This window comes from Diceros bicornis, chromosome 1, assembly GCF_020826845.1.
Source record: "Diceros bicornis minor isolate mBicDic1 chromosome 1, mDicBic1.mat.cur, whole genome shotgun sequence".
NCBI lineage: Eukaryota > Metazoa > Chordata > Mammalia > Perissodactyla > Rhinocerotidae > Diceros > Diceros bicornis.
Genome location: NC_080740.1, coordinates 52,773,879 through 52,801,721, shown reverse-complemented (window position 1 = coordinate 52,801,721; position 27,843 = coordinate 52,773,879). Strand labels below are relative to the sequence as shown.

Genomic DNA, 27,843 nt, shown 5'->3' with positions numbered 1-27,843 from the left:
TTTATGAATATGAATGCAAAAACATATTTAAAATCATAGCAAACATAATCCAGCAGCATATTTTTAAAAATGCATCATGATTAAGAAAAGCTTATTCCAGAAATACAGGGATAGTTAAAATGAAATCTATGAAAATCTTAGAAATCTGTTGAAAAATCTATGAAATCTCTTAGATAAGTCATCAGATTAATAGAGCTAAAGAGAAAAAAAATCATATGATCATATCCATGAATATAGAACAAGTATTTGATAAAATTCACATTTATTTTATTTTTCATTCAACAAATATGTATTGAGCATCTGCTCTTTTATAGCACTGAGGATGCAAGAATGAAAAAGATACTGGCACCATGCCAACTCACATTCCAGGGGGAGGGAGACAGCCAGTAAATAAACAAGTAAGGGGACAAGCTAGAACATACGCTTATTTTAAAAACTCAATAAAATATGCATGGGTTTCATTAATATAATAAACATACCTTGGGTCAAATCCAGCGTTTTACTTAATAGAAAAACACTAAAGGTTTTCTTCTTGAAGTCAGAAAGCAAGACCAGGATGCCCAAACACTAAAGGTTTTCTTCTTGAAGTCAGAAAGCAAGACCAGGATGCCCACTGTGTCCGCAACATTTAACTTTAGGTTGTGGAATTATCTAAAGTAATAAGACAAGAGAAAGAAAGAGTGAAAATCCTTGCTATTTGCATGTTATGTAAATATACGTGGAAAACTCAAAAGAATCAATGGAAAAACAATTACAACAATAAGAAATTTAGTCAAGTGCCTCGTGATAAAATCAATATTTAAAAATAAATTGCCATCATATATACAGACAAAAACCAGTTAGAAGAGATAATGTAAGAGAAATTCCATTTATGATAACAAAAGATAAATATTCAAAATACATACAGGAAAATTATAAAATACTCTTGAAAGAAATAAAAGTAGATGAATAAATTATTAAAAATACCATGTTGTTAGATAAGAAGATACATTATACCTATGTCAGCTTTCTCTAAGTTAATTTATAAATTTTGTGCAATTGCAATAACACTTCCATAAAATTTTTTTCTGGAGCTGTAAAAGTTGACTATGAGTTTCTCCTTTTCCACAAATATTAGTTATTTCCAGGCATGGAGGTGCCAGCCCCTGGAGCAGGGAGCTGCAGAGCAATGTGGGAGGAGCTGGGTTTGCCTTGTGCATGATGAGCTTCACGGCTTACATACCTCTTATTACACTTACCACTCCCCATGCTCCCTCTTCTGCATGGTGAGTGCCCCTCCAAGAACCAGCATTCAGGAAGCTCATTTGGTTGATTGTGCTGTGCTGATGGGCTGCTGGCCTATAGCGTGTATCTGAGGTTGGTCTGCACTTGGGCTTTCGACTCACTGTAGAGGTGGCAGTCAGAGAATGTAATTTGGGGAGAATGAACTTTTCAGGGCCTCCTCAGTTTAACTCTAATATTACCTCCTCTTCTTGACCCCAAAAGGATGTTTGATAAGAATGCTAAGCTGTGAAAGACATTTTCATTTGTTTAACAAGTGCAGGTGCTGAATGGTCTTCTTAGTTGTGATGGTGAGGAGTTCGCCCAAGTTTAGTGTTTTATCTTCGCTTCAGTTGGTAGCATGGATTTCCAGCTTATTCCCAATATTAAGTTTTTTATCCTAAACTGGTCATTTATGATGAATTGTAGATACTTTTTATTAGTTATGAAACCACAATAAATGTTTCCAGCCTCTTTCCCCTATTACGTCTCACTGGGCCATTTTCTGCTTCCTGAGCATGCCCTGTGCTCTCTCCCCACCCTACCTTTTCTTAAGCCATTCTCTTTTCCTGGTGTACCCTCCCTCTCTTATTCCTGTCTGACATCCTGCCCTAAAAGCCTGTCTTCAGTGCTATTTTCAAAGTTCTTCCCAAAACCCTCTTCCTTATTTTTCCAGCTGAATGTAAATATACTGGTATTTGTCAAGGCAAAATCATCCCTTTATTTCTCAGTAATTTGTGTTTGTTCTGTAGTCTCTGTTCAACTGTGAATATCTTCATTGCAGGGACTCTGTTTGTTTAACTTATGTAACTTCTGAAACACTTTGCTATTGCCCTGCATGTAGCAGGAAGATTGAATTGAATTAAGAAAAAACAAGGGCTTAATTTAGTCCAATGGCATGAACTAGCTATCCAAATTGTCTATAAGGTCCCACCCTATGGAAACTACTGAATCAAGCGTAATCAATCACCAGATCATACCAGTGACCCACACAGGAGCAATGATGGTCTTCACTCTGGCACCACAAAGCAGAACCTGCTGCTGGTCAGACAGTTCTGCTCCCTGTCTACTTAGGTTTTCTCCCAGGCCCTACAAGTACCTGCAGTCTAGGTAGAGGGTAGGGCATCAAACCGGAACAAAGTCTTCCTTAACACTTGGTACCAGCCCAGATTCCACATAAGGAAGACCATGAGAGTTGGCTCTGCTCATTAAAAACTGCATGATTAACAATATTTTTTGCCAAAGACCCCAAGGCAACAAGTTGTTTACATGTACAGATGTGTGTGTGTGCTGAGAATTTAGCAGACCCAACATTGCTGAATGTCATGCTCTTATGAGACTGTTCGCCTTCCTGTGAATAAATGGCTAAGAAGAGGTGAGATATTTGCAAGTATCAGTACATATGAATTATTCTTCAAAAACACAAAATCTTTCTTTTCTTGCAGGAATCCAGGAGCTTTGAAGTCATGAGAAGAGAAGGTAGGGAAAATGCATTCATACCCATGTCATTCTCAGCGTTGACATTTTGGAAATAGTTTGTTGAAGCTCAGATGAACTTCAAATTGTGGGCAGCCTGTTATTTGAAATTTCATGCAGCCTTTTCTGGTTGCTGATTATTTGGCCCTTGCCTCTAGGGACTGCAAGAACTGAAGGCCAGGTTTACTTGTGAGAACTATGTCTTCTACCTTCAAGTATCAGAGGTGGGGTCTGGGGAACTGGCTCATTCATGATCATGTTTACAGTGTCTTGAGAGAAGGCTCATTTTTAAGTGAAGTTTGAAGTAATTATTTAGTTTTACTCAGCAAAAACAACATAAACAATAAAAAAAATGGCTTATGGTTTGAGGTATTTCAATATCTGGGAAGAGATGCCACTGTGAAAAATATTTCTGATTAGATTTCTACAGCTTTAGCTAAGCTGAAATAGAAATAACCAATTAATTTCTTTTCTGAAAACAATTCCATGATGTTCTATTTTCCCTGCCAGAGTGCCTCTAGCACATTTGTTTTCTGGTCTCTGAGGTAAGTATATATGGTTGGTAATTTCTGAAATCTTTTAGTGGAAATTGACGTTTCCCTTATTCACTTTCAGCAATACCTAGTTTCTAATAAGTAGATGTCTTTTGTATGATTTGTGGAATCATCACCAGTCATCCCCTGATTGTGGGAATATGAGGATAAAGTCAGAAACCAGAGTGAGTTCTTGCTTTAGGATCTGACCTTTGGTTTTAGCTTTAACCACATCCTTCTCTGTGGCATTTTCTCCAAAAAGAGTGGCAGTCTTATAAAGTGAGCAAATTCCGTATTGACTCCTAAATCTAACATATCCTTGTCTCCTGATTAGTTCTTATTTTATGTACCACAATGAAAGACAAAGAATGGCCATGTTATCAAAGTGTGTTTCTAGAGCTTGGAGATCTAAACTTGCCACACTGTCTATGTTGGTGGACTAATTGAACAGGTCTTTGCTGCTGTCCATGGTGCTGGAATCCTGTATTTAAGGGATCTGGGTAGTCTGGCTCCAGGATCAACTTTCTGGCTTCTGTTCCCATTTGCCATTGTCTCTGGTTTTGGACTTAGTGTCCTCTGAACTGCATCATAGAGTAAACTGCGTTGTTTGGATATCAAAACCAAATGAAATTGGATGAAGGCGGGTGGGGCAGGGAAGGCATGTTTCTTATCGAAAATCGTGTTCTCAATGGGCATGATGACCATGTAAATTGGAGAGAAATAGTCATAGGGAGAGAAGTTGCCATGAACTTTGGTTTTGAATACTATTCCATTCATGTTAGTACCCTTGAGTGTGAATGTTTGGAATTAATTTGCGTTATAGAATCACATGTAAACTTGTTCTGAAATCTTACTGTCCTTGTGTTAGAAATGTCTCTAAATAGTAAGGCTGGGGTAGAAGAGAACCATGTGTATTTTTACTCAGAGGCATAAAAAGGCCTGATTGGACCTAACACTCCAAATCTCTAGGAGATTGAGTATGTCCAAGGATGAACAAAGACATTGTCAGGCTGTGCTATACTCTTCCCTAACCTCCTCCTCTCTGGAAGCAGGAGCTTTCACAACTGGCTCACTGGGAGCATATGCTTTGGATTTGTACTGGAAAATTTGTCCTGACGTCATGTCAACTTTTTTCTTCCTATTGTGAACTGATGTCTTTCTTGTTTGTTTCTATCAAAGTTGAGTGTCTGAGAGCTTGTGAAATAGCCCAGTGCCTTAATGTCAATGCTTATTACCTGACAGGAAGGAAGGAAGAATGGGACCTTGCAGGTTGGTTCCAAGTATTTTCGAGTCTGAGGATTCACTAGCTTGGGTAGTGGAGTTGTTAATATTTTTATGAGCATAAAATAATAGAGACACTGTGAATATTTCAATAAATTATTATTCCTACAAACAAAAATAAGACATTATTGTCTAGCAACAAACACTTAAGATTGGTTCCTTATCTCTGACTTGACCTGGAACTGAAAGAGGAGGAAATAAGTAACACTCTGAATTTTTATGCCCAGTTTACCTGCCCCAGGAGATTCTGGAGAGGTCTGATGAGGTAGCCTCTGGACCACAAAACCTAAGATATTTTCCTGTTTTTGTTTTGTTCTGTTTTAATACTACACCTGACTCAAAAGTATCAGCTCCATCCAGGGTTCAGTGCTACAAATGGATGACCAATTGCAACTTTACACTCTGACTTTTGGAAACTCTTGACTAAGTCTGTGAAGTGAGAGGAGCTAATATTAGCAGTGGAAATGGAGTCTAGGCTGAATCACGGTGAGGTTGGGGATCCTTAGGGTGACATGAATGCACTGTGTGCCTTAGCTAATCTCCACCTTATTTACCCGTGCACTCCTCCCAAACTTGGATCTAGTGGTGTCATGGTTCCCAGACTGTAGCCCAGCTTTCTTGACTCTGGCCTTACACTGTTCCCGTAGCCTGCATGCTCTTTGTCCCTCATCTTTGTGGAATGCCACCTCTCCCTCATCCCTTCCAACTCTATTTCTTGAAGCATTTAGTTTACCCTACCTGATCTGAGAAGTCAAGATGAGGTCATTCATTTCCTGAGAGCAGAGACTCTCCCCTTGTTCACTTCCAAATCCCTCACAGATCCTAGCCCAGGGCCTGTAGTTGTTCAACAATTGTTTCTTGAATTACAAATTGCTTTACTGTCTTTTCACTCTGATCCTGTCCTAGTGATATACAAGAAAGGCACTGAGTGCTTTGGTTCTAGTATACTTTCTAAGGAGGGTTCTGGGAATATCCATTGGATATTCGTAGCTGATGCATTGATGAGTGTGCTCCATGTTCAAATAAGCTTGGTGTTATGGGTTGAATTGTGTCCCCCAAAAAGATGTGTTGAAATCTTAACTCGGAAACTGTGGATGTGACCTTATTTAGAAATAGAGTCTTGGCAGATGTGTAATCAAGTTAAGATGAGATTATACTGTATTAGCATAGGCCCTAATCCAATGAGATATCCTTATCAGAAGAGGGAAATTTCAACACAGACACACAGGGAGAACACCATGTGATGATGGAGGCAGAGATCAGAGTGATGTGTCTATAAGCCAAGGAATGCCAAGGATTGCTGACAACCACCAGAAGCTAGGAAGAAGCAAGGAAAGATCCTTCCCTAGAGCCTTCAGAGGGAGCCTGGCTCTGCCCACACCCTGATTTCTGACTTCCAGCCTCCAGAACTGTGAGAAAATAAATCTCTCTTGTTTTAAACCACCAGGTTATGGAACTTTGTTACAGCAGCCTTAGGAAACAAATACACTAGGCAAATGCCGGACTGAGTATTGAGCTAGTTTTTGTTGTTGTTGATATTTTTACTGCAGACCTCTCAGGTCTTTAAGATGTTGAATATGGCTCTCAATGGGCTATAATATGCAGCATTTCCCAAAGTTAGTTTCCCATGGCATCTTAATTTTATAGCTTTTTTTTTTTTTTTTTTTAATCATTTCAGGGCTGGCATTCCATGCAATGCCCTTTGCAAGCCCTGCTCTAGAGAGTCCACAAAGAGGGAGCCCTTCCTCAGAGCCCAGGATGAAGACATGCCCCAGCACCAATGACTGTCTTCCAAGGGCGGTTCATGGACAGAATGGGGAGGTAGTAATGACAATAACTTCTCAGTTCTGAAGCTTTCAGAGAGATTTCATATTCTTTATGTCCCTTGACTCTCAGTAACTCATGACATGAGCAGAGCACATAGCACCTTACACATGAGATGCCTTCCTTCCCATACTAATTTTAGTAGGAATAAAGACTCCCTATGGACCAATGGCCCTCTGATGCACTAAACCTTCCTCTCATGAGGCGGGGTGTATGTGGCTTAAATGACTTGATCCTGATTCATCACATCCAAGGGCTTCTGTACATACATGTCCACTGCCAAGCCTAGAGAGCTGAGAGTGACTCCTGGAAGATGAGCTTTGTTTCTAAGTTAGATTGGTGGCAAGGGCTCTCAGGGGACCTGGAGGGAGATACAGTATCAGAGATTGTGTAGGACTGCAAGCCTGATAGGATGTCTTCTGGGAAGGGCACGCACCTCCCCCAGGGGACAAAGCCCTTCCTCCTTCAGTGCAGTCCTGTATTATCCTCATGCCCTGAGTCCCACCTGTGCTGGCTGCACGGGGAAGGAGAGAAGGCTGCTTCTTCATCTGCCTTCCAATGCAGGTGTTTTTACAACTCCCTCTAGACACCTACAGTTTAATTTCAACTTTCTCTGAAGCTTCAGCAAAAGGTGCCAACCTCACCTCTCGAAGACACTCCCATGTCCACTCCAAGGGCTGGTGCTGATTGTGAATGCCAGAATTCATCTACTCAAACCAATACTTTTCTCTAACTGATCCCATCACCGTGAATTACAGCCATGAGAGAAAACTTGAGTGAGCTGAGCAAGTGGCCAGGATAATTCAGCCGTTGTCAGCCATCTCTTAGGAGCATGGGGTGATCTGCAGCTATTCCAGATGTCTGTGATTGTGCTGTGATTAGAGGCTGTGAGTTTGGGGGTTGGCACCATTGTCACGTTGCATTACCCACCCTCCTAATGATGGCTCACTCACATTCCTGTCAGACGAGCGCGGCCTGGCTTCCATCAGGGCTGTGAGGGAGACAGAAGAAGAAGGATGCTGCTGTCTTCAGGGACAAAGAAAGAGAGGAGTGACAGTCACACACATACCAGGGTGGTTCCAACTCCTTAGCAATGCAAATCTCCTACATAAACATGACCTGCCAGGCCTGAGTGTATAACTAGAGACTCACTTTCTGAAAACCCTTGGAATGAGTCTCTAATTGGCAGCTGCCTCTGATAGCCCTTTTATAGTTCTCTGCATCTGGGTGAACTTCAGCTATCAAGAATTGCATTCTGTTTACCATTAATTTTGATTTTGTTTAGCAGATGTTTTCTGGATCTCTCAGTTGCCTGTGTAGTCTATCTTGGTATAATGTGAAGTGGCTGACTCTCTTCGATGAAACAGATTAATAAACTCCTAGCTTCTTTTGAGGTAACTTTTTTAATGGCTGCAGATGTAGGGAATTTAAAAGGGAGCCATCCAGATTTGACAGTGCCTGGGGCAGTGCATCCTTTTCAAATCAAGACTGCCATCTGGGGAAAGAGATGGAGTTTCCTTCTCCATCCTACCCTCACTCATATACAGTGGAGCTTTCTTGTTCTCTCCTACCATCACTGGGATCCAAAAAATTGGGAGGGACATCTATCTCCTTCCACTTCTAGTCCCACAGAAATTGGCTCTGTCTGGGTAGTGCTGCACTTTTTCAGCAGCTGGAAAACTATATTGTACCTAATTGCCCCAGGTTTTGTGGGAAGTGGATGCCACGGCCGGGTAGTGCGCTCTGGTTGAATACAACGATTTGGAACCCAGTTTTGACCAGGACCAATTGGTAGGCAGTAGAATCCCACCTCTCTACTTACTCACAGCATGACTTTGGGTAAGTTACTCCATCTTCTCTGAAAAAAATGGGGATAGTAAAAGTGCAGACCACTAGTCCCAACTCTGGGTTGTAGAAACCCAGCTTGAACTGGTTGAAGCCTGAAAGGCTCATGAAACTGTAGAATCCAAGGTTAGATCTGGCTTTGAGAACAGCTGATACAAAGGCTGTCCCTCTCCTTCCTTCTCGTGGCTTGTTGGCCTCTTATGTGAAGCCTTGCAGGATGGCTATGAGCAGCTGCAGCTCACAGAGTCCTGTCTGTGCACCATCTCAGAGAGTGAAACTATTTTCCCCCAGGATGACACCAGAAAAGTCTCAGCAAGGACTCTGATTTGCTGAGCTTGTATCATGACTCAAGACCTAAACCAGTCACTGTGGCAGGGAGAGGATGGAATACTGTGATTGGCCAGGTGAGATCACATGTTCTCCCCTTGCAAAATCACTATCATCCAAACCCAGGGGAATGGGGACATGTTTGTCCTCAGAGGGAGGATGCTGAGCAGCCTGCAATCAGTGCTCCTCACAGCCTCATGGAGATGTTGTGGGGAGGGATTGGGCATGGAGGGCCCTTGGCACAATGTGGGCAGTGGCATCAGTGCCCAGTGAGGTTGGTGATCTCCATTATGGCGATTCCTATCCTGCGTCTGTAGATCTGGCCTTAGACACAGAGTAAGGAACGTCTCAGGTCATCAAGTCCATTACTCTGTCTCCAAGCAGACTTACATGTGACCTTGCATGTGGTAGCCTGTTGACTTTTCCCATGAAGAATTATCTTAAACTTGGCCCATTCCCGTCCCTCCCCTCTGTCAGAGTCTTTCCTTAACTTTCTGCTCAAGTTCTGTCATTCTGTGATCAGAAGAACCAAACAGCTCTCTTCTGCAGGATGTGTTTAAGAACTTAAGGACACACACACGTAAAACTGTCCCCAGATTAGGGGCTTTCTGGGCACTGGGATCAGAAATTGTCCTTGAGCATCACAGTTACTGACCTTTCATATTTCCTTTCAATTACTGCATCATAATAAAGCTAAGTGAGTACAGACAAGGGTCCTTCCGAAGGACCAAGCACGGTATTAGCCAGAGAATTCTCGGGCTGTAGATAATCCCAAGCTTCTGTTCCCCAAGCTCCTCCAAGGTAATTCTAAGTGCCTGGACCTGTAAAGACCAGCCATGGACTAAGACAGCTGGAGAGAGCCTGAGTTCTCACTCCTGCCGCTGCACGTGATCTTCCTTGATGAAAAGTCTTCCAGGTTCTGGGTAAGAGGCTGTTCCACCCTGTCCTCTGGCTGATTTCAGCTCTCTCCGGTGATTTGGAAGAAGCAGGACCTTGCCATGTACAGCTCAGGGCTGATGACAGGAGCCACCTGTGCTGCTGTTTGAACAGCACATGTGTGACTCCTCACTCAGGACCACAGAGCCACTCACCTGGTGTTTGTGGCCTGTGCTCTAGGGAAGGCTTTCATGCTGCTGTGTAGGGTGAGTCAGCAGAGATGGAGACTCTTCCTCCCAGAGCCCCTGCTCCTTACACACAGTGAGCACTGAAAAAGAGTTAGACGCCTGGTACATCCCAGGGCTGACCCAGCTCTGTGTCACAGCTCCACTTCTCATCAGGTAAAGTCAGAGATATCAGAGCTGCCGGGTTGTTGGGCTGGACCCCACAGCTCTGGACACCCCTGGCCTATCTGCTGTGCTTACTGTTCCCCCCGGTGCCTTTGGAAGGCTCCCTCTCCTTAATGACCATCCTCTGGGAGCTACTCTGCTCTTTCTGACAACCTGTGGGTCCCTCTGCTGAAAAGTGCTTGAAAGCAGTTCATGAAAATGAGCTAAGTCTGCGGGTATGGTGGGCCAGCGGTGGGCCTTGGTGGGTCTGGGCGGGGTAATGAACCCCTATGCAGTTAGATGTGCTTGTCTAGGAGTCTCCTTGGGAGTTGCCACTACAAAATTTGGTCCCCATCTGGAATTTATGGAGAAAGAGTCATGTTCCCTGAGAGGTCATAACCCCCAAAGGGTCTGAACCACCACAGATTCATAAGGACGATAAGGTGAGCCCTTCACAAGACAGCGCCGCCCTGAACACGCTGATCTTGCCCCTCAAGGTCTGGAGTGGGAGGTGATGACACTCCCATAGACTAGCTGAGGTCCCATCCCTGGCCAGGAGGCTCGCCTCTCTTCTCTGAGACCTCAGTAGTTAAGGCTGACATTTGTCATCTTCACTGTTACCTGGCCCCCAAGCCAGAAGGAGTTTCTCTGCTTTTCAGGAACCCTTGAAATGATCTCCGTATAAACAATGAAGCCCTTTTCAAACTCATTAAGCCATTTGCCCCAGCAATATTAATGTGCCATCTGCAAGCCTCTGGGGTTAATTATCTGTGACTTAAAAATCATTTGTTTCTGTCTCTTTTGTTTCATTGCTGCTCAGCAATCTTTCTTTATTAGGAAATGAGGTACAGAATCCAACTGACCATTAGGTTCTAATTCTTTTCTTGTCATTGGAATTAGTTCATCTTTTAAAAACTCTTTAAAAAAAAAAAAAGAAAACTGCCACCTCCTTTTCAGATTGTGCTGTCTCTTAACAAATCTTTAATCTTTCAGCTTTAGCGGGAACAGAGCCAAAACTGGAAATAATCTTCAAGGTGAGACTTCTTGTCTAAATGAGTGTGGCCCGTGAGCGTTCTTTCTCCTGACTGGCCCCACTCACTTCTGGGAGCTCACAGCTGCCAAACCATTGGCCTGTTTATCCCCTGTGGCTGGGGTGAGGGCTTTGCAGTATATTCTCTCATGCACACACTGGGCTTGGTGAACAAGCCACTGCCCTGGGAGGGCCCTTGCAGATCAGGCCACCAGGGTCAGGAGATCCTGTGCATGTACCCAGTGGTTCTCTGCATGCTGCAGTTTCAGGTCTACTTCTTCTTGGCCAGGGCTGCCATTGGGTTCTAAGAAATAGTTCAAGGTCTGCATGTAGAAAGCTTTTTGCAAAATGTTGAATCTTGCATAAGGTAAGATTAGCATGCCTTGTGCTCTCCAGGAGGTCCAGGAACATGTGCTACAGAAATGAGCAGGTTCTGACCAGCCACTGTCTCTGTGGTATGTTGACAGTGACCCTCAGCCTTCTGTGGCCCACAAGGTGAGGCCAACAGGGGGAGTTCTAGGCCAGTGTCTGAGTGCAGTCAGTGTGGTTGGATGGTGCATGGTGCTGGTTCCTCGGGCACCTAGGCTGGTCATTGCCCACCCACCCTATTCTCTGGAGGCCTCTGTGGGGAGTTCTCAGCCCCTCAGCTGCCCTCTCACCCCTGCAGTGCTTCTAAAGCAATGTCTGGGAAACTACTTGGACAATTTCTACTTCTGAAAGAGAAATAGTTCCTACAGAAAGGTAAGTACCATTCTTAGGGTTTCTTGAAGGTTTACCGAGCGCTAATGGAAGTTTCCTTGGGTGGATTGGAGTTGGGTTGGTGTGCAGTGATAACAAGGCATGGTCCCTGCCTTTACAGAGCACACGCGTCAGTGAAGATGTTTCAGTTGAGGAGATGTGCGAGTGTCCTGTAGCCAGAAAGGCCACCTGTGTCTGCACCATGGCCAGGCACCTCACAGGTGGACTGACAGTGAAGTGCGCGAGTATTTGCTCAGTGTACATGGATGGGGGGCCTGGGAGGACAAGTCTCTGAATCATCTGGGGGAGGTGAAGTCCTAAGATCTTTTCTCCAAAGAGTGATTCTATTGGCGGAGGGTCTCCTTTTGACTCTTAACCGCACAGTCTATCAGTGGGGACTTGTTTACCATTGCAAATAGCAAACCCAATCCAACCAGTGCAAACAAAAGGAGGACTTTATTGGCTTGTGTAACTAGACAGTCAGACAGGGGCGGCGAGGGGTGCTGGCTTCAGGCACACTTGTAGGGCACAAGGACCTGGTCTCACTCTTCATTTCACTCTCACGGCTGACTCCCCTTCATGGTGAGTGCCAGCCTTCCCTCAATACAACTCCAAGTCCTGTGGAAGACAGAGAGAGCCTCTGGTCTGATATTTCTTGCAGAAGTGCTAAGAACCACCCAGAATGGATGGGCTCAGGTCACGTGCCACCTCCTGATTCGATGACCAGGGCCAGGGGGATGCTGCATGCTGCTGGGCAAGAGTCATGGGCTGTGCCCCTACAGTCAGGAAATCATGAGCTGAGAGTGGAAGGAAGGTACATCCCCAAATGACAACTGGGACTGTGCCCAAATGAGGGACATGGACGCAGGAAGTTTACAAAGTCCACTATGCATATCACCATTTACTGAACCATTTTACATCTGGGTGTCTATCACATCCCCCACCCCCCAGGAATTTGAGGGGGCCTCAAAGGCAAGCTAAGCTTCAGCAAGCATTCTTCCAGCATTTCAGGGACAGGGCATCTCTCCCATCTTCTAAGAAGGAAACCAAGGCTAAGAGATTACACTGCTGATCCGAGGTCACAGGAGCTCATGAGGGAATGTGAATTGGAGCCCAGATCCCTGATGACAAGTACAGGGCACTTTTGTTTTGTTTCATCACAGCTGTCTCCAGTGACTGGGTCTCCTGCTCTTTCTCCCCCTTCCACTGTGATGGATGCAGCGACCTGGAGAGGTGCGAGCACCTGCTGGCCCAAACTGTGGGAGGCGTTATTGTTTGCTTTGGACCCCGGACATACTCTTTCTTTAGCCCTTCAGAGAAGGGCATAAGGATCAAAAGCAAATGCACGCATTACCCCCCAGCAGTGACTTCAGTACTTACCTCCACGAGGCTTCTCAGAAGCTTTCTTTTCTGTTTTTCATAAGAGATCCCCTTCTTTCTTGGGAAGGGATGGTGGGGGCTCGCTGTGCTGGCTGCTTCCAACTGGACATTATGTGGCAGGCAGGGACACAGATGGGGCTGGGGGGACCTGGGCCTTACACGTAACCAGAGCTGTTGTTCAGGAGCCTCTTAATAAGCACTTACCTGTTTGTTCAAACATTAATTTAGGGGCAAAGGCTTACTTCATTGCTTTAGTATAAATTCCCTAGATTGGAGGAGTTTTTAATGGAAACATTTTCACATTCACTCTCGTATTTAATCCTCATAAACACCCTCTGACATAGGCATTGCAATCTTATTTTATAAACAGAAAAAATAGGGGACCCTTTGAAGGCTATAGGAAATCGATCAAAGGATTAAAATTGGCTTAACTGAGGTCATTCAGGAAAGCACACTCCTGATGGAAACTCAGCAACGTTTGTACGATTCTGATTGAAATGTTCATCGTCACAAACGTGGGCTCCTTATTCTGCAGTTGAAGTGCCCACAGGGTTAGGGTTGTGGGACCCCGCGGGTCCGCCGCTGCCAGAGAGAAACAGGGACCTCCACGTTCAGAAGAGATGGGCCTTAAAGAAAAAAATCACAGGTCTGGAAAGTGAGTTGTGGGAGTAAAAATACGTTTCAATCTGTTTGTTTTACTAATTTTAGCAGTTATTTGCTCCCTCTTTTTGCTGGAAGCTGCATTCCCATCCAGCTGCTTGGCTGCTTCATTTGAATTTTTATCACTTTTTTGAGTCACTGCATATTTGGATACAAAATGAGAGTCCTGTGGCTAAGAGGAGATATTTATCTGATAGGGTCAGATCTAATCTCATGCTTAGAAACTTCAGCTGAAAATAAAATGAGTTGCGTTTTCTTTCTTTTTCTTTCTTTTTTTAAAGATGGCAGGTCTATAAAGCTGTGCTAGCATATCACTTTTCCCCTTTATACTGAATTTAAAATAATAACATCTTATACTTGGATAGTGTTACCAGGCTGCTTTTTGCTCTCAAGAGCTTTCTCGTTTGTCATCTCATTTGATATGTTCAAGAAAACCTGTGAGTTAGGTAGAGGGAAGATGTTGTCATGGGTATCTGACAGATGAGGAAACTGATGCTCAGAGGTGGTGAGGGGCTTGTCCCAGGTCACACAGCTAATTGAGGCAGAGGTGGAGATGATGACAGCTCTGCACTCCTTGCACCAGGCTTCCTCTCTCAATGTGAGTTTACAGCAGAAGTTTTCAAATTAAAACCCAATGGGAAAGCACAAGGTTTTTAGTCCTGTTTTGGTTCTTTTAAAAATAAATTATTGTAAAGACAACTTTTCTCATCTGTCAATGTAATGATCCCATACCTTGGGGATTCAGAATATTCAAAATGTGTGCAGGGGAAATGGTAAAAGTTAATCATTTTCACAGTACCTGTCTGTGGTGTGGTTTAATTATCACTTGACATATTTCACAGTTTAAAATGATGACAGTTTAAAATAGAGCCAGAGACAGCCCGGAAATCCATTCATTACCGTGCATTAGGTGCTGCAGTAATACCCAAATGCAGATGCTCCCCAGACAGATGATTCTGGAGCATATTCTAATAGCTACAATGTCACTGAAACTGAAACCCAGACCAACAACTCCATTCTGACCCCACTGTCACCATTCAGAGGGAGTTTGGGTGACTCCAGCAGTGTGGTTTGATTCTCGCTTCATATTCCAGATGCTAACCTCCCTGACGCCCTCCAAATCCCCACCTCTCACTGGCCGTCTGCAGAATTTCTAAGGAACGAGATACTTCATTGTGAGGGGTGCTTTGAATGAATGAGTGAAAGCTATTTAAAATACAAGGGTGACAAACATTTTCATGTGTCTCTTAGGGAATTGCATGCATTTCCAAGACAAGAAGGTTGAGAAGCAGTTTCTTGCTGTGGTTGTGGTTGTGGCGGTTGTTTAATAAGCTCAGCATCATCTGTCCGTTTAGGAAATAATTAAATAATTGTTTCTTTCCAATGAGATTTCTGAAAGAGGAGCTGCCTAGCGCTGACCTGTCTGTCCAAATTTCAAATCTCAGTTTGGAGAGTCCTGGGAGAGGGTGCAGATGAAGCCGTCTTAGAATTGCAAATGCTGTTTGACATCTATTAGCTCAATGCTTATCCATCGCTGACAGCAGGATCCATTAGGACGCTGGTGTCATGGATCAGAGATACTGGGAATATAGTGAAGACAGGCCACCGCCGGCCGAGCCCCATTTAGATGATCTGAGAGCACGCTGGATATGCCTAGCACTCTGGTCCAGGCACCCCCTGCCCCCAGTCCCCTACCTCACTCTCTGGTTCCCAAGGCTGGTCCCACAGACAGTCTTCATGGCTGCACCGCTGCCACCGAGCAGTGGTCATGCTCTCCTTGGGAGGTCTGGCTCGCTTCTTGGTGCAGCTGTTCATGGCATTATCCTGGTGATCCAACTCCAGATCTGGAAGATCCCTGCAGCGTCACCCCTGTTTTCTCAGGTGAAGACACAGGCTTGAACAGTGAAGTGACGGGTCTGAGGTCCCACGGCTAGTGAGCAGCAGAGGTGAGGTGTGACAACCCCAGCCAGCGTTCGTAGACTTCAGGGTTCTTTGTGGTGGTTCTTCCTTTTCTTTCCTTTCTTCCTACCCTTGGGGCCAAGTTGTCCCTTCTCGCAAAGTGGCATAATGTCCAACGTACCCTAGATACTCAGGCACCGTTTCCTAGGGATGGGCATTCTGGCTGAGTTTTCTAGTTAAATTCTCTGATTTGACTTTTGTTTAAAATATTTTGTTTTCCTGTCTTGGGTGGAGGGGACTTCACAGGAGGGGGCACATGGTGACACGTGTCATTATTAAAGCTTTGCCGAGTTAACTAGTTTCAGTGCTCCCAGCAGTCCAGTGTGGCCAACCAGCTTGATCTCCTTTTTTACAGACGAGGAAATGCTGGCTTTGGAAGGATTAGTGATCTGGCTGGCTGGGCGCTTCATTAGTTGGTGACCTATGGAGTGACCCTCACTATAACAGAATATTCAGAGTCCTTTGTAATAGGATATCCCTGTGTCTTGCTGTTATAATCTCCCTAGGACCCTTGTCCTGAGGATGCCCAGCTCTAAGGCAAATTTGCAAGGCCGTTTCTAAATGGTCTGCCCTTGAAAAGCTTAGGAAGAGCAGGTGCCTCTATGGCTACACCTGATGGGAGTAGGAGCAGTGCCGAGGATGGAAGTGACCAGGGAAAGGGAACGTCAGAGGTGGGGCTCTGTGAAGCTGCTGCCATGCCTCGGAACAGAGGTGAGGATGCTGGTCCAGGCTGTTGGTCTTGAACAAACCTGGGCTTCTGCCCTCCTGATGCAGACCTTGAACTACAGGCACCACCAGCCTCTCCTTCTCCTGTGCCCCCTGGAGGTCAGAGGGAGAGTTCTGTTTTGTGGGCCAGGAGACCTGATGGGGGAGACTAAATGGCCACTGTGATTGGACCCCAGGGAATGGCGGGAGCAGGAAACTTTGCCTATAGCTGCCTTGCCCTGCACCCTGTGGGTGCTGGGGCTTCTGTGGCTCTGCTCCCATGTTCTAGGGGCCAGAAAGGGCTTTTGCCCACACGTGCCTCTCCTGCCCCTTGGCTAATGCCTAGACCCACCACTAGTGCTTCATCCCCCCTTTTCCTCATGAGCAACCCCACAGTCATTTTTGGTCCTGAAGGAGTTGCAGAACTTCCACCGAACAACATCATACCCTACCTGGGGAACTGGCCAAGCCTGTCTTTCTCTTTGTAAGAAAATCAAACACAGGCTTCTCCTAAGACCCCGGAGCCCAATGTTTCTTCCATATTTGTTTTGTATGGAACATATAAAATTTGTTTTAACAGGTCTCAAACTGATGGCCCGTAGGCCAGATTCAGCCTGTGGCCATCTTTTGTTTGATTTATGTAGTGTTGGCCTACAGAGAGTTTTTTGGTTTTTATATTTTAATTTGAGTAAGTTGCCAACATTTAAAAACAAGGAAATGTTACATACTGATCCAAATAGGCCGATTATCTTGGAAAGTGAAATGCTTTGTTAACCCTGGGCCCACATGACTTCATGGCAACAGTAGGCTGGAGTGAGCAGCTATGTCTTTAGAGAGTGTACCTGCTCTCCAGTTTGCCACAGTCTGCACTACTCCCTAGTGCCTCCCTGAGACTGAGACTGTCAGATGCAGTTTTGAAAAATAAATATGAACAAGTTGAAATTTCAGAAGAACCGCACTCATTAAATTACCTGAGTGATCTCTATAGGCATTTGAGTTTTCAGCTCCTGTTTTGTACTCAGATATAAAACTTGTTAATCACAGCACAGGGCAGCCAGACGTCAGTAAGGGGGGAGGGAGTGCAGGAAGCAGGGAGAAAGTTAGTGTCAAGGCTGAAGTGACCTTTACCTACTTAGCCCTCCTTGAGAATCTCTGGTGAAGCTGACATCTGGAAGGGGGTCCTCAGTTTAGGCAGTTAAGTCTTCCATTAAGCTCTCTTATTTTCTGATATTTATGCCTTGATCTGTAAACATTCACTCCAGGCTATAAGTTTACAAGTGAGTTTCTAGCTTGGTAATTAATATTTGTGCCTCTTTATGTAAGCTATGTCTTTAAAATGGATCAGTTGCTTTAAGCATTTAAAAGACATTCTCACCTGTATTGTAATTACTTTCGAAGATATTTCCCAGTGATATTTTGTTACATCTAAATATACATTTACAGTACTCAGTAGACCGAAATAGTTCTGATTTGTATATTTTGGTTCACTGGGTTAAGAAAAAAAAAGACATTTTTAATGTATCTTTTTTATCAGTGTATTTATTCCAAAGATTCACTTGGCTACTCCAGATTCAGTCACATGGTGTTAGAACAATAGTAAACACGGTGTGTTCTCTGAGCTGATTTAGAATTTAACGAGAGATGACATCTCAGCCCAAGAGTAAGCATGGCTACCTTTGAATCCAGCCTCCAAAGTGTCCTGGAGCTTGGAGGAGCTTACTAACTCCCCTTGTGTCATTTTCTTAACATGCAAAATTCAGATGATAAACGGTTACTGCCCTTGTGTGGTAAGAATGAATGCTTGCTGAGTAGCAAGTATTGTTTTACAAAAATAGTCTTAATTGTTTGCTTTGTACATTTTCTGCTTTATTATTTTTATTATTTCTCTTGCCTCTGTAATTGGTAGTTATTGGGTTATCATTATTTCTTTATTAGTAATTTTATAAAAACTATCTTGTGATTTAGCCTCCCTCCCACACTTGCTTTCCCCAAATGTCATTAGCAGAGGCAAGAGGCAGGCAAACAGCACTCGCCTCTAATGGAGTTGGAGCTACAAGCAGCTTTTTGTGGCTCACCCCTTGTCTTTAAGAGCAATGATTCCCAATTTGTTGGCTGCTGTGCTGTGAAAGGACTTACACGAAGCCCAGGAGATTTATTAGAAAAACATCATATGTGAGAGGGCATAATTAACAGGTTGTGTGTGGGGACTGAGCTCCCTCCATGCAGGAGGAGAGGAGCAAGATGTGCCCATCCATCTTGGGACAGGCATCATAAGGGTGCAATGACCATATAATGTGACACACTATAGCAAAAGGCAAGACCATCATCATTGCACAGAAGCATCAGTGCAAAGAAGCCCAAGTCCATTCTGCCTATAAAGTGGCTCCTTTATGGCATTTCCAGCCGCCATCACCCAGAGACTCTCTCCTGCTCTATTCCTTGTAATCTCACATCATCTACTACTGTGTTCTCAATTTTTCTGTGTGGCTTTTCAAACTTATATAGCCAGATATTCTGAGTATGGTCTAACTTACCAGCGACATTACTTTGGGCAAGTTACTTAATCTTCTGTGCCTTGGTTTTCTCACTCTAAAATGGTGGTGATAATTCTAACTCATACGGCAGTTGTGTGGATTAAATACATATATAAAAGCTTAGCATAGCACTGGCCCACCTTCTGAGCAGACCCTGCACTAACCATCGTTGTCAGCTATTACTCCCCCACATTGGGGCGGGGGCTGGTTGTCTTCTAATTCTAAGTGGGACGGTAGTACTGGGAACTCAGATATCTCCAGTGAACACTTTCTGAAATGAATGGGGTTAGAAAGCCTTGGATTTAGTGGACCAAGTTATTTTCTTTCATCAAAACTAAGTAATTAGATTTACCCACTATTTCAGGAAGAGTGGGCAATAATAAGGTGAAAACTTTAGAACTATATGCACAGGCTTTTGTTTCTGGCTGTGTGGGAAAATAGATACCTTGGCGACTCTTCCACTCAAAACAATTTAAAATGATGGAAAAAATAGTTAAATAATCTTTGAGTGACATCAGTGAGAAGATGGAAAGTGGAAGATTTCCTAAGAGGCCGAAAACTCAGTGCAAGTTGAAAATCAGGGCTCTGAAGCTGCCTTTTGCTTTGAGAGTATTTGCGCAATGCAAGTGACCTTGAGCTTTGATTTTTCTGACCTCAAGAGATACGGGGGATGGGAGCCAAGCCTAGGACATGTCAGTTTGTTAGGAAACCCTGTCCACCCAAAGCTGAGACCCCAACAGGCTACATCTCGAGTGTAAGGGTGGAAGAGACATAAACATGCCCCGTCTCCTCTCAGGGGTGGGTGAAGAAAATGGCCTGCCTCTCACCTTGGTGCTGGATAGAAGGTCAAATGTCTCCTCTGAGAACTAGAACCAGGAGCTGGGTTTTAGCTGAATTCATATAACAGACTAGTCTGAGAAAACTACAAGCCAAGAATTTAGTTTAAAGCCATCGTGGTTGGTAGTTCCCCCAGGCACGTCGTAGAGCAAATACAAATCCTGTCTAGCAAAACCCTTTTCTACATAGACCTCAAATAATTTTGACAGGCTATCATCCAAGGAATGTGAGTTCACAATCAAAAATAAAAAAATATAAAGGAGACGAAGATACCAAAGTTGAGAGCCAGCAGAAACAGAACTTCAGATATTGGAATTAACAGATATAGAATAAAAAACTGTGTATAATATATGAAAATTCAAGCTGAAATGTGAACAGGGAGTAAGGCTATAATGAAATGATCTTGATTATTTGAAAAATAACCAAGTGTAATTTCTAGAAATGAAAAATATAGTTGAAATTGTAAGAATTGATGGATGGATTTAAGACCAAGTTAGACATAACTAAAGAGAACTAGAAGAAAGATCTGAAGATGTAGCCCAGAATGCACAGAGTGGGAAACACACGTGTTCCTCAAGTGTACAAAGAAAGTTTAAGAATATTCCATGAGCTGCACCATAAAGCAATTCTTATAAAATTTCTGCCCTTGGTGCAATTAAGTCACGAATTTTATAAAGATGACTAGAAATACTCCCATATCTTTGAAGCTTAAATACATTTCTAAATAATACACAAGTCAAAGGAAAAAAATGAGAAAATCTAACCAAACAACAAATACTACATATTGAAATTTGTGGAATGCAGCTAAAGTGGAAATTTGAGGGAAATCCATCATCTTAAGTAGTTCCACCAGAATGGAAGAAAGGCCCAGAGTTAATGAGTTAAACATCCAACTCACCAAGTTAGATGAAGAGCGGAGTAAACCCAAATAAAGTAGAAGAAAGTAAATAATAAAGAATGATATTAAAAAGGAATGGATGAAATTGAAACAAATACAACAGAAAGGATAAAGAAAGCCAAATACAGCTTCTTTGAAAGGACTAACAAAACTGGCAAAACTCTGCAAGAGTCTAACGGAAAAAGAGAGGAAGGGAGATGGAGAGGGAGAGAAAATAAATACGTAACATGAGGAATAAAAAGGAGATGTAATTATTGAAGCTGCAGAAATTAAAACAATAACAGAATCTTATTTTTCCAATAAATTTGAAAGCTCTAATGATCAAATTCCTAAAAAAAAAGTAAAGTAAAACTTGCCAAAACTTATTCAAGTAGAAATTTAAAACTCAGTCTTATAATCATTAAATAAATAGAATCAGATTTCTAACTAGGAATCTTTCCACAAAGATGATATCAGATCCAGATACCACTGGGTACTGACAAACATTCAAGGAATAACAATTTGTCTCACATGAACTATTCCAGAATGCAGAAAAAGTGGGTATACTTACAAGGCTAGAATAAACTTGGTACCCAAACCTGGCCATACCAAGAATGGTATGAAAAAGAGAAAATCAGGTTTTAAACATAGCTGTGAAAGTCCTAAGCAAAAATTGGCAAACTAAATTTAGCAGTGTCTTAATAAAAGATAATAAACCATAATAATTTAGGTTTATCCCCAAAATATGTTTGGTTGCCGCTAGAAATGTCCTGATGTATTTCACCACAGCAACAATTTTAAGTAGAAGAGGTGTATATGTAATCATCTCACTAGATGTAGGAGAAGCATTTGGAAAATCTAATATTCATTATTACAAAAAAATAATTATTAGAAAAGGAGGACTAGAATAGACGGGAACTTATTCAACTTAATAAAGCAGACAAATGAGTAAATATATTGAATATAATGAGAACAGTAAGAACAGGTTTCTTACTGCTAGGAAAGGGAGTTACAAATATGGAAAGAGGGAAGTCTAGATGCATCTTTTGTTGTTGGATCAGAGTTGGAAGTATCAGTAAGAACTCAGTGTGTGTGTGTGTGAGTGTGTCTGTGTGTATAACATTTCCTAGCTTTGCCTGCTGAGATGGTCCAGAAGCATGACACCCCAATAGCAATGAAAACCCTTAGCACCCAGCTTCTCCACTAAAGGGAACCAAGACTTCTTGGAGAAATGGCTGATTCCACCACTGGAGCAGAAAAAGTACACAGTGAATGTGGAACATTATTTTGTTCCAGAAAATAAAACAATGATCAAAGAATCATGGGGACTTGTTATAAGGATATAGTCCCCAGGTTGAAAGGGCTCACACTGGCCACATCTGGACAATTTGAGCTTAAAAAAGAGAAAAAAAAAGATAGTAATAGATTTGTGGCAGATTGTGTTTTCCAAGGACGGCCACAACAATATGTCCCATTTGACACATTCTTCTTACAATGTGCCTTTGACACCCTCACGTTGAGAGGTATAGTCTATGCTCCCTCCCCGTGAATCTGGGCAGGCTTTTGACTGGTGGAAGTGACGCCATGTGCTTTCCAAGGCTAGATCATAAAAGGCAAGGTGGCTTCTACCTTGCTGGCTGGGGCACTCATGCTGGAGCTCGGAGCTCCCATATAAACTAACCGTCCTGAGGTCACAATGCTATAAGGAAGCCTGAACTAGTGGTGAGACCCTGAGCCGACGTGAAGAAAGAACACTGCTGCACCAGCCCATCTCCGCTTCAGCTCCTTGCTGTTGCAGCTTCAGTCACCAGCTGACTGCAAACTACGTTAGAGCCCCTGAGCCCAAACCACCCCGCTGAACCCTTCCCAAACTTCCGACCTACAGGAATACTGAGAAATAATAAAATGCCCGTTGCCGTTTTAAGTCACTAAGTTTTGTGGTGATTCGTTGCGTAGCAGTAGATGATCATAATAGATTTGGGGACCTGGATATGGAATGGTGCCATACCGAAAAAATCAAAGCATGTGACATTGGTCTTGTAACTGCGTGGCAGGAAAAAGCAGGCAGGGGCTTGAAGAGATTGTTGGTGAAAGCTTAAAGGGCCCGTGTAAGAGTGTTGGCAGAAACCTGAAGAGCCTTGAGAAGGCTCTCAGTGGGAGCTGAAAGGCAAGAAAGGAAAGTGTTATAAAAGTTGGATGAAAGAGGACCCTTGATACTGAGGAGTGGATAGTTTGGTAATATTGTCACCTGTGGTAATAAAATAACAGGACGTATTCCAAATGAACTCAGTGATCCACCTAAAGAGATTATCAGACGGACTATTGAGTACCCCTGGCTGCTTCTCGCCTGTGCTAAAGCGTGGGAGGAGAGAGGGGAGCCAAGGAGCAAATTGTTAAATATAAGGAAGCCAGGACTCACTGGCTTTGAAAATGAAACTGCGTCTCATTCCCAGCCTCTCAAAGATGGCAAAAAGCGGTTAAATTAAGAAAAGATTTCAGGGCAAAGATCAAATCTACGGAGGGCCTGTAAGATTCTTTTTTAAAACTTCAGAAAAATTTAAGGTATCAGAGACCCTTCCAACCAGGAAAAAAAAAAAGGAAAAGATCTTCTAAAGATCTTAAGGGTGTGCCTTTGTGTTGAACAATAGGGCTTCTAGTATCTTAAGAGCATTGCCCCATAGCAGCCTCACAGGGGGCCCAAGATCCAGTAGGGTTTATCTTGAAAAGATTTGTGGGTTGGGCTTTTGTCTGAAAGAGTTTGTATTGGTGCCTTCTCCACAGAAACAGAACCAACAGAGTGTGTTTATATAGACAGAGATTTATTTTAAAGACTTGAATCACATGATTCTGGAGGCTAAGTCCAAAATCTGATCCGGAAGGCCGGCAGGCTGGAGATCCAGGAGAGTTGCAGTTTGAGTCCAAAGATAGTTCGCTGGCAGAATTCCTTCTTGCTTGGGGGCGGGGGTGGGGGGGGTGCGGCGGCGGGGGGGGGGGGGGGGGTCAGTTTTTGTTCAGTTAGGCCTTCACCTGATTGGATGAGGTCCATCCACATCAAGGAAGGTAATCCGCTTTACTCAAAGTCCACCCATTTAAATGTTCATCTCATCTAAACACCTTCACAGAAACACCCAGAAGAATGTTTGACCAAATATTTGGGCACTGTGGCCCAGCTAGGTTGATATGTAAAATTAACCATCACATAGTACCTTATAAATGGATACATTAAAAACCCACAAGTTCCTTTTTTTTTTTTAAGAATTATACAAGTTTAGACTGAAAGGGACAGAAAATGGTGCAAAATGAAGACTCCTCTGAATGCCTTAACTTCTATGGGAAGGAAGCAGGCTGAGAAAACTGCTTACCTACAAACACAGACTACTTTTTATGGAAAAGAAGAATTATTCAGAGGGTGGCACCAAGAGCCATGGAGAATTATTCCTGGGCAGAAGTGGACCTGCGTCCTCATCAAGAAACTGGAAACAAGTACCTGCTAGATTCAGAACTGCTATGGATCAGTAATGGAAACATGCCTCACCTTTTCTCCCTTTTTTTAAAGGAAATATCTGTAGATGTTGTCCTGTGCCTCGCCCACCGTTGTAAGTTGGTACGGTAGTCTCCCCTTATCCTTAGCTTCACTCTTTGCAGTTTCAGTTACCTGCAGTCAACCGTGATCTGAAAATATTAAATGGAAAATTCCAAAAATAAACAATTCATAAGTTTTAAATCATGTGCTGTTCTGAGTAGCATGATGAAATCTCGCACCACACCGCTCCATCCCACCCAAGAGGTGAATCATCCTTTTGCTGGATCCCCAACCATTGACAACATCTGCTCCTGACATCCAACCATCAACATTGTCATGGCTCAATAATCCTTCTCCTCGTGTATTGTCAGAAAGTCAATAGTAGCCTAACACCGTCACAGTGCCTCGTCATTCACCTCACTCCATCTCATCACATAGACGTTGTATCGTCTCACATCATCACAAGAAGAAAAAGGGTAAGTATGGTACAATAAGATATTTTGACAGAGAGTAAGAGACCACATTCACATAACTTTTATTATAGTATATGGTTGTAACTATTCTATTTTATTATTAGTTATGTATGCACAATGTTATTATTATATAATGCACAAGTTATTAGTCATGCACAATAAATTATTGTGCATAATTTATAAATTAAACTTTATAATAGTTATGTATGTATAGGAAAAAACATAGTATATATAGGGTTTGGTACTCTCTGCAGTTTCAAGCATCCACTGGGGGTCTTGGAATGTATCACCCGTGGATAAGGAGGGACTACTGTATATGGGGAGGGGGAGATGGTGTGTTTCTTTAGTTTACAGGTCTTCAGATTAAGAGAGACAGTACTCAAGGAGCTGAATCTAAGAAAACTTACCTGAGGAGCTTTATCTGAACCTGGACCTGATTTAGATAATAAGATCCTGGATTTTGTGCTGAAGTTCTAATAGACTTTGCAATATTAGGGAGAGGATTGCATGTGTGCATGTGGGAAGGATATGAATTGTTGTGGTCAGAGGGTGGAACAAGCAGATTATATTTTCCAAAGATGGCCACAACAATATCTCCCGTCACACATCTTCTTACAATGTGGCTTTGACGTTCCTTCCATCAAAAGATGGGATCTCTTTCCCTCTCCTTGAATCTGGGCAGGCTTGTGACTATGATAGAAGTGATGCTACATGACTTCTAAGGCTTGGTCATAAAAAGTGACTAATCTGCCTTGTTGGCTGGATCACACACACTGAAACCCTGAACTGCCATGTAAATGATCTGACTAACCTGAAGTCACCATCCTGTGAGGGAAACCGTATGAGCCAATGTGGAAGACCACATGGAGAGTCTCTGAGGCTACATGAAGAGAGAGAGATGCTCAACAAGCTCCCAGCTGGCTAGTCCCCCACTCCTCCAGCTCCTGCTCTTGTCTGACTTGAACCACATGAGGGACCCTGAGCTAGAATCAGTCCTTCCCAATTCCCAACCCACAGAAACTGTGAGAGATAATAAAATGTGTTGTTGCTTCAAGCCACTAGATTTTTGAATGATTAGTTATGCAACAAAAGATAACTGGAAGAGGATTATAATACACTGAATAAAATGGGAATCCATGAGTCCATTCTTATATAAATGAATGAATACATAAATGGGGCTAAAGGAAAGCTCTTCCGTATGGTGGAATGCCAGATAAGAAATATAGAAGAAATGATGGTGTTTAAAAAGTCATCAGTGGATACTGACAACCAATAGTCAAAATTTGGTGAGGAACAGAATATTTATAGATTCTGCAAGTACTTCTTCACCAATTATTATTGTTATTTTTTTTTGCTGAGGAAGATTTGCCCTGAGCTAACATCTGTTGCCAATCTTCCTCTGTTTTGTACGTGGGTGGCTGCGACAGCATGGCTGCTGACAAGTAGTGTAGGTCCATGCCTGGAAACCAAACCCGGGCCACCAAAGCGGACTGCACCAAACTTAACCACTAGACCACAGGGCCAGCCCCCACCAATTATTTTTTAATTACGAAGGGAAAATACTAACTCTTCTTTGGAGACACTTGATGGATACCACCTTAACCAAGTGATTAAAGCTACTATCACTGATACTGGGACAGGCCAACATCATGTGTCTGTTGATATGGTGTGCTGAGAAGGACAAAATGTCAGTTCCGGGGTATTCATGTGAAAAATTTATAAATTGAATCTTATCATGAGGAAACATCAGACAAATCCAGGTTGAGGGATATTCTACAAAATAACTTGCCTGTACTTTTCAAAAATATCAAGGTCAAGAAACACACAGAAAGGCTGAGGAACTGTTCCAGATAAAAGGAGACTAAAGAAACATAACAACTAAATGCAATCTGTGATCCTGGGTTGGATCCTGTACTAGGAAAGAAAAATAGCTATAAAGAGCGCTATTGGGACAAATGACAAAATTGGAACGTGGACTGTGGGTTAGATAATAGTATTGTAGCAATGCTGATTTTTACAATTTCACTGTAGAAAGATGTTTTGATCTTAGGAAATAATATGCTTTAGGCTTAAAGGCACATAATGCCTTTAACTTGTTCTCAAATGGTTCCTCCAAAAGAGTGTATATGTATATATCTTCATATATTCATATGTATATAAACACATATATGTAATATGTACATATATACACAAATACCTATAAGTGTGTGTATATATGTATACGTGTGTGTATATATAGAGTGTGTATGTACATATATATACATATATGTATCTATATATAGAGAGAGAAAGAAATGATAAGCAAATAAGGCAAAATCGTGAATCTGATAAAAAGTGTGAGTTCCTTATGCTATTCTTGCTATTTTTCTATAAGTTTAAAATTGTATCAAAATAAAAAGTGATAAACCTACAGCAAACACTGTTCTTAATAGAGAAACATTGAAAGCATTCCCTTTAAGATCATGAGCAATAAGGGTGCCTGCTCTGTCTCTCTTATTGAACATTTTACTGGAGGTCATAGCTAGTACAATAAGGCAAGAAAAGGAAAGAAACAGTATAAAACTTGGAAAGGAAGAAACAAAACTCTCAATCTACAGATTCAGTGCAATCCCAATCAAAGTCCCAATGACATTTTTTGCAGAAACAGAAGAAAGAATCCTAAAATTTGTATGGAACAACAAAAGACCCTGAGTAGCCAAAACAATCCTAAGAAAAAAGAACAAAGCTGCAGGTATCACTCTCCCTGATTTCAAAGTATACTACAAAGCTGCAGTAATCACAACAGCATGTTACTGGCAGAAAAACAGATGGACAGATCAATGGAACAGAATCAAGAGCCCAGAAATAAACCCACACATTTATGGATAGCTAATTTTTGACAAAGAAGCCAAGAACGTACAAGAAGAAAGGGAAGTCTCTTCAATAAAGGATGTTGGGAAAACTGGACAGCCACATGCAAAAGAATGAAAGTAGACCATTATCTTATACCATGCACAAAAATTAACAAAACGGATTAAAGACTTGAATGTAAGCCCTGAAACCATAGGCGTCCTAGAAGAAAATGTAGGCAGTATGCTCTTTGACATCAGTCTTAGCAGTATCTTTTGGAATATGTCTCCTCAGGCAGAAGAAACAAAAGAAAAAATAAACAAATGGGACTACATCAAACTAAAAAGCTTCTACATGGCAAAAGAAGACATCAGCAAAATGAAAAGACAACATATTAACTGGGAGAAGATATTTGCAAATCATATATCCGATAAGGAGTTAATATCCAAAATATATAAAGAACTCACACACCTCAACAACAAAAAAG

The 27,843-nt window shown here is 42.5% G+C and overlaps 1 protein-coding gene across 1 annotated transcript in view; it reads left to right on the top strand.

The window, feature by feature from the left end:
- The window catches only part of FSTL4 (follistatin like 4), a 396,568-nt gene that overhangs the window by 36,090 nt on the left and 332,635 nt on the right, over positions 1 to 27,843 (top strand). The window contains exon 3 of the mRNA XM_058540354.1: positions 2,706 to 2,739. Within this exon, the coding sequence (XP_058396337.1) occupies positions 2,706 to 2,739 (34 nt within the window). The remainder of the gene's footprint in view (positions 1 to 2,705; positions 2,740 to 27,843) is intronic.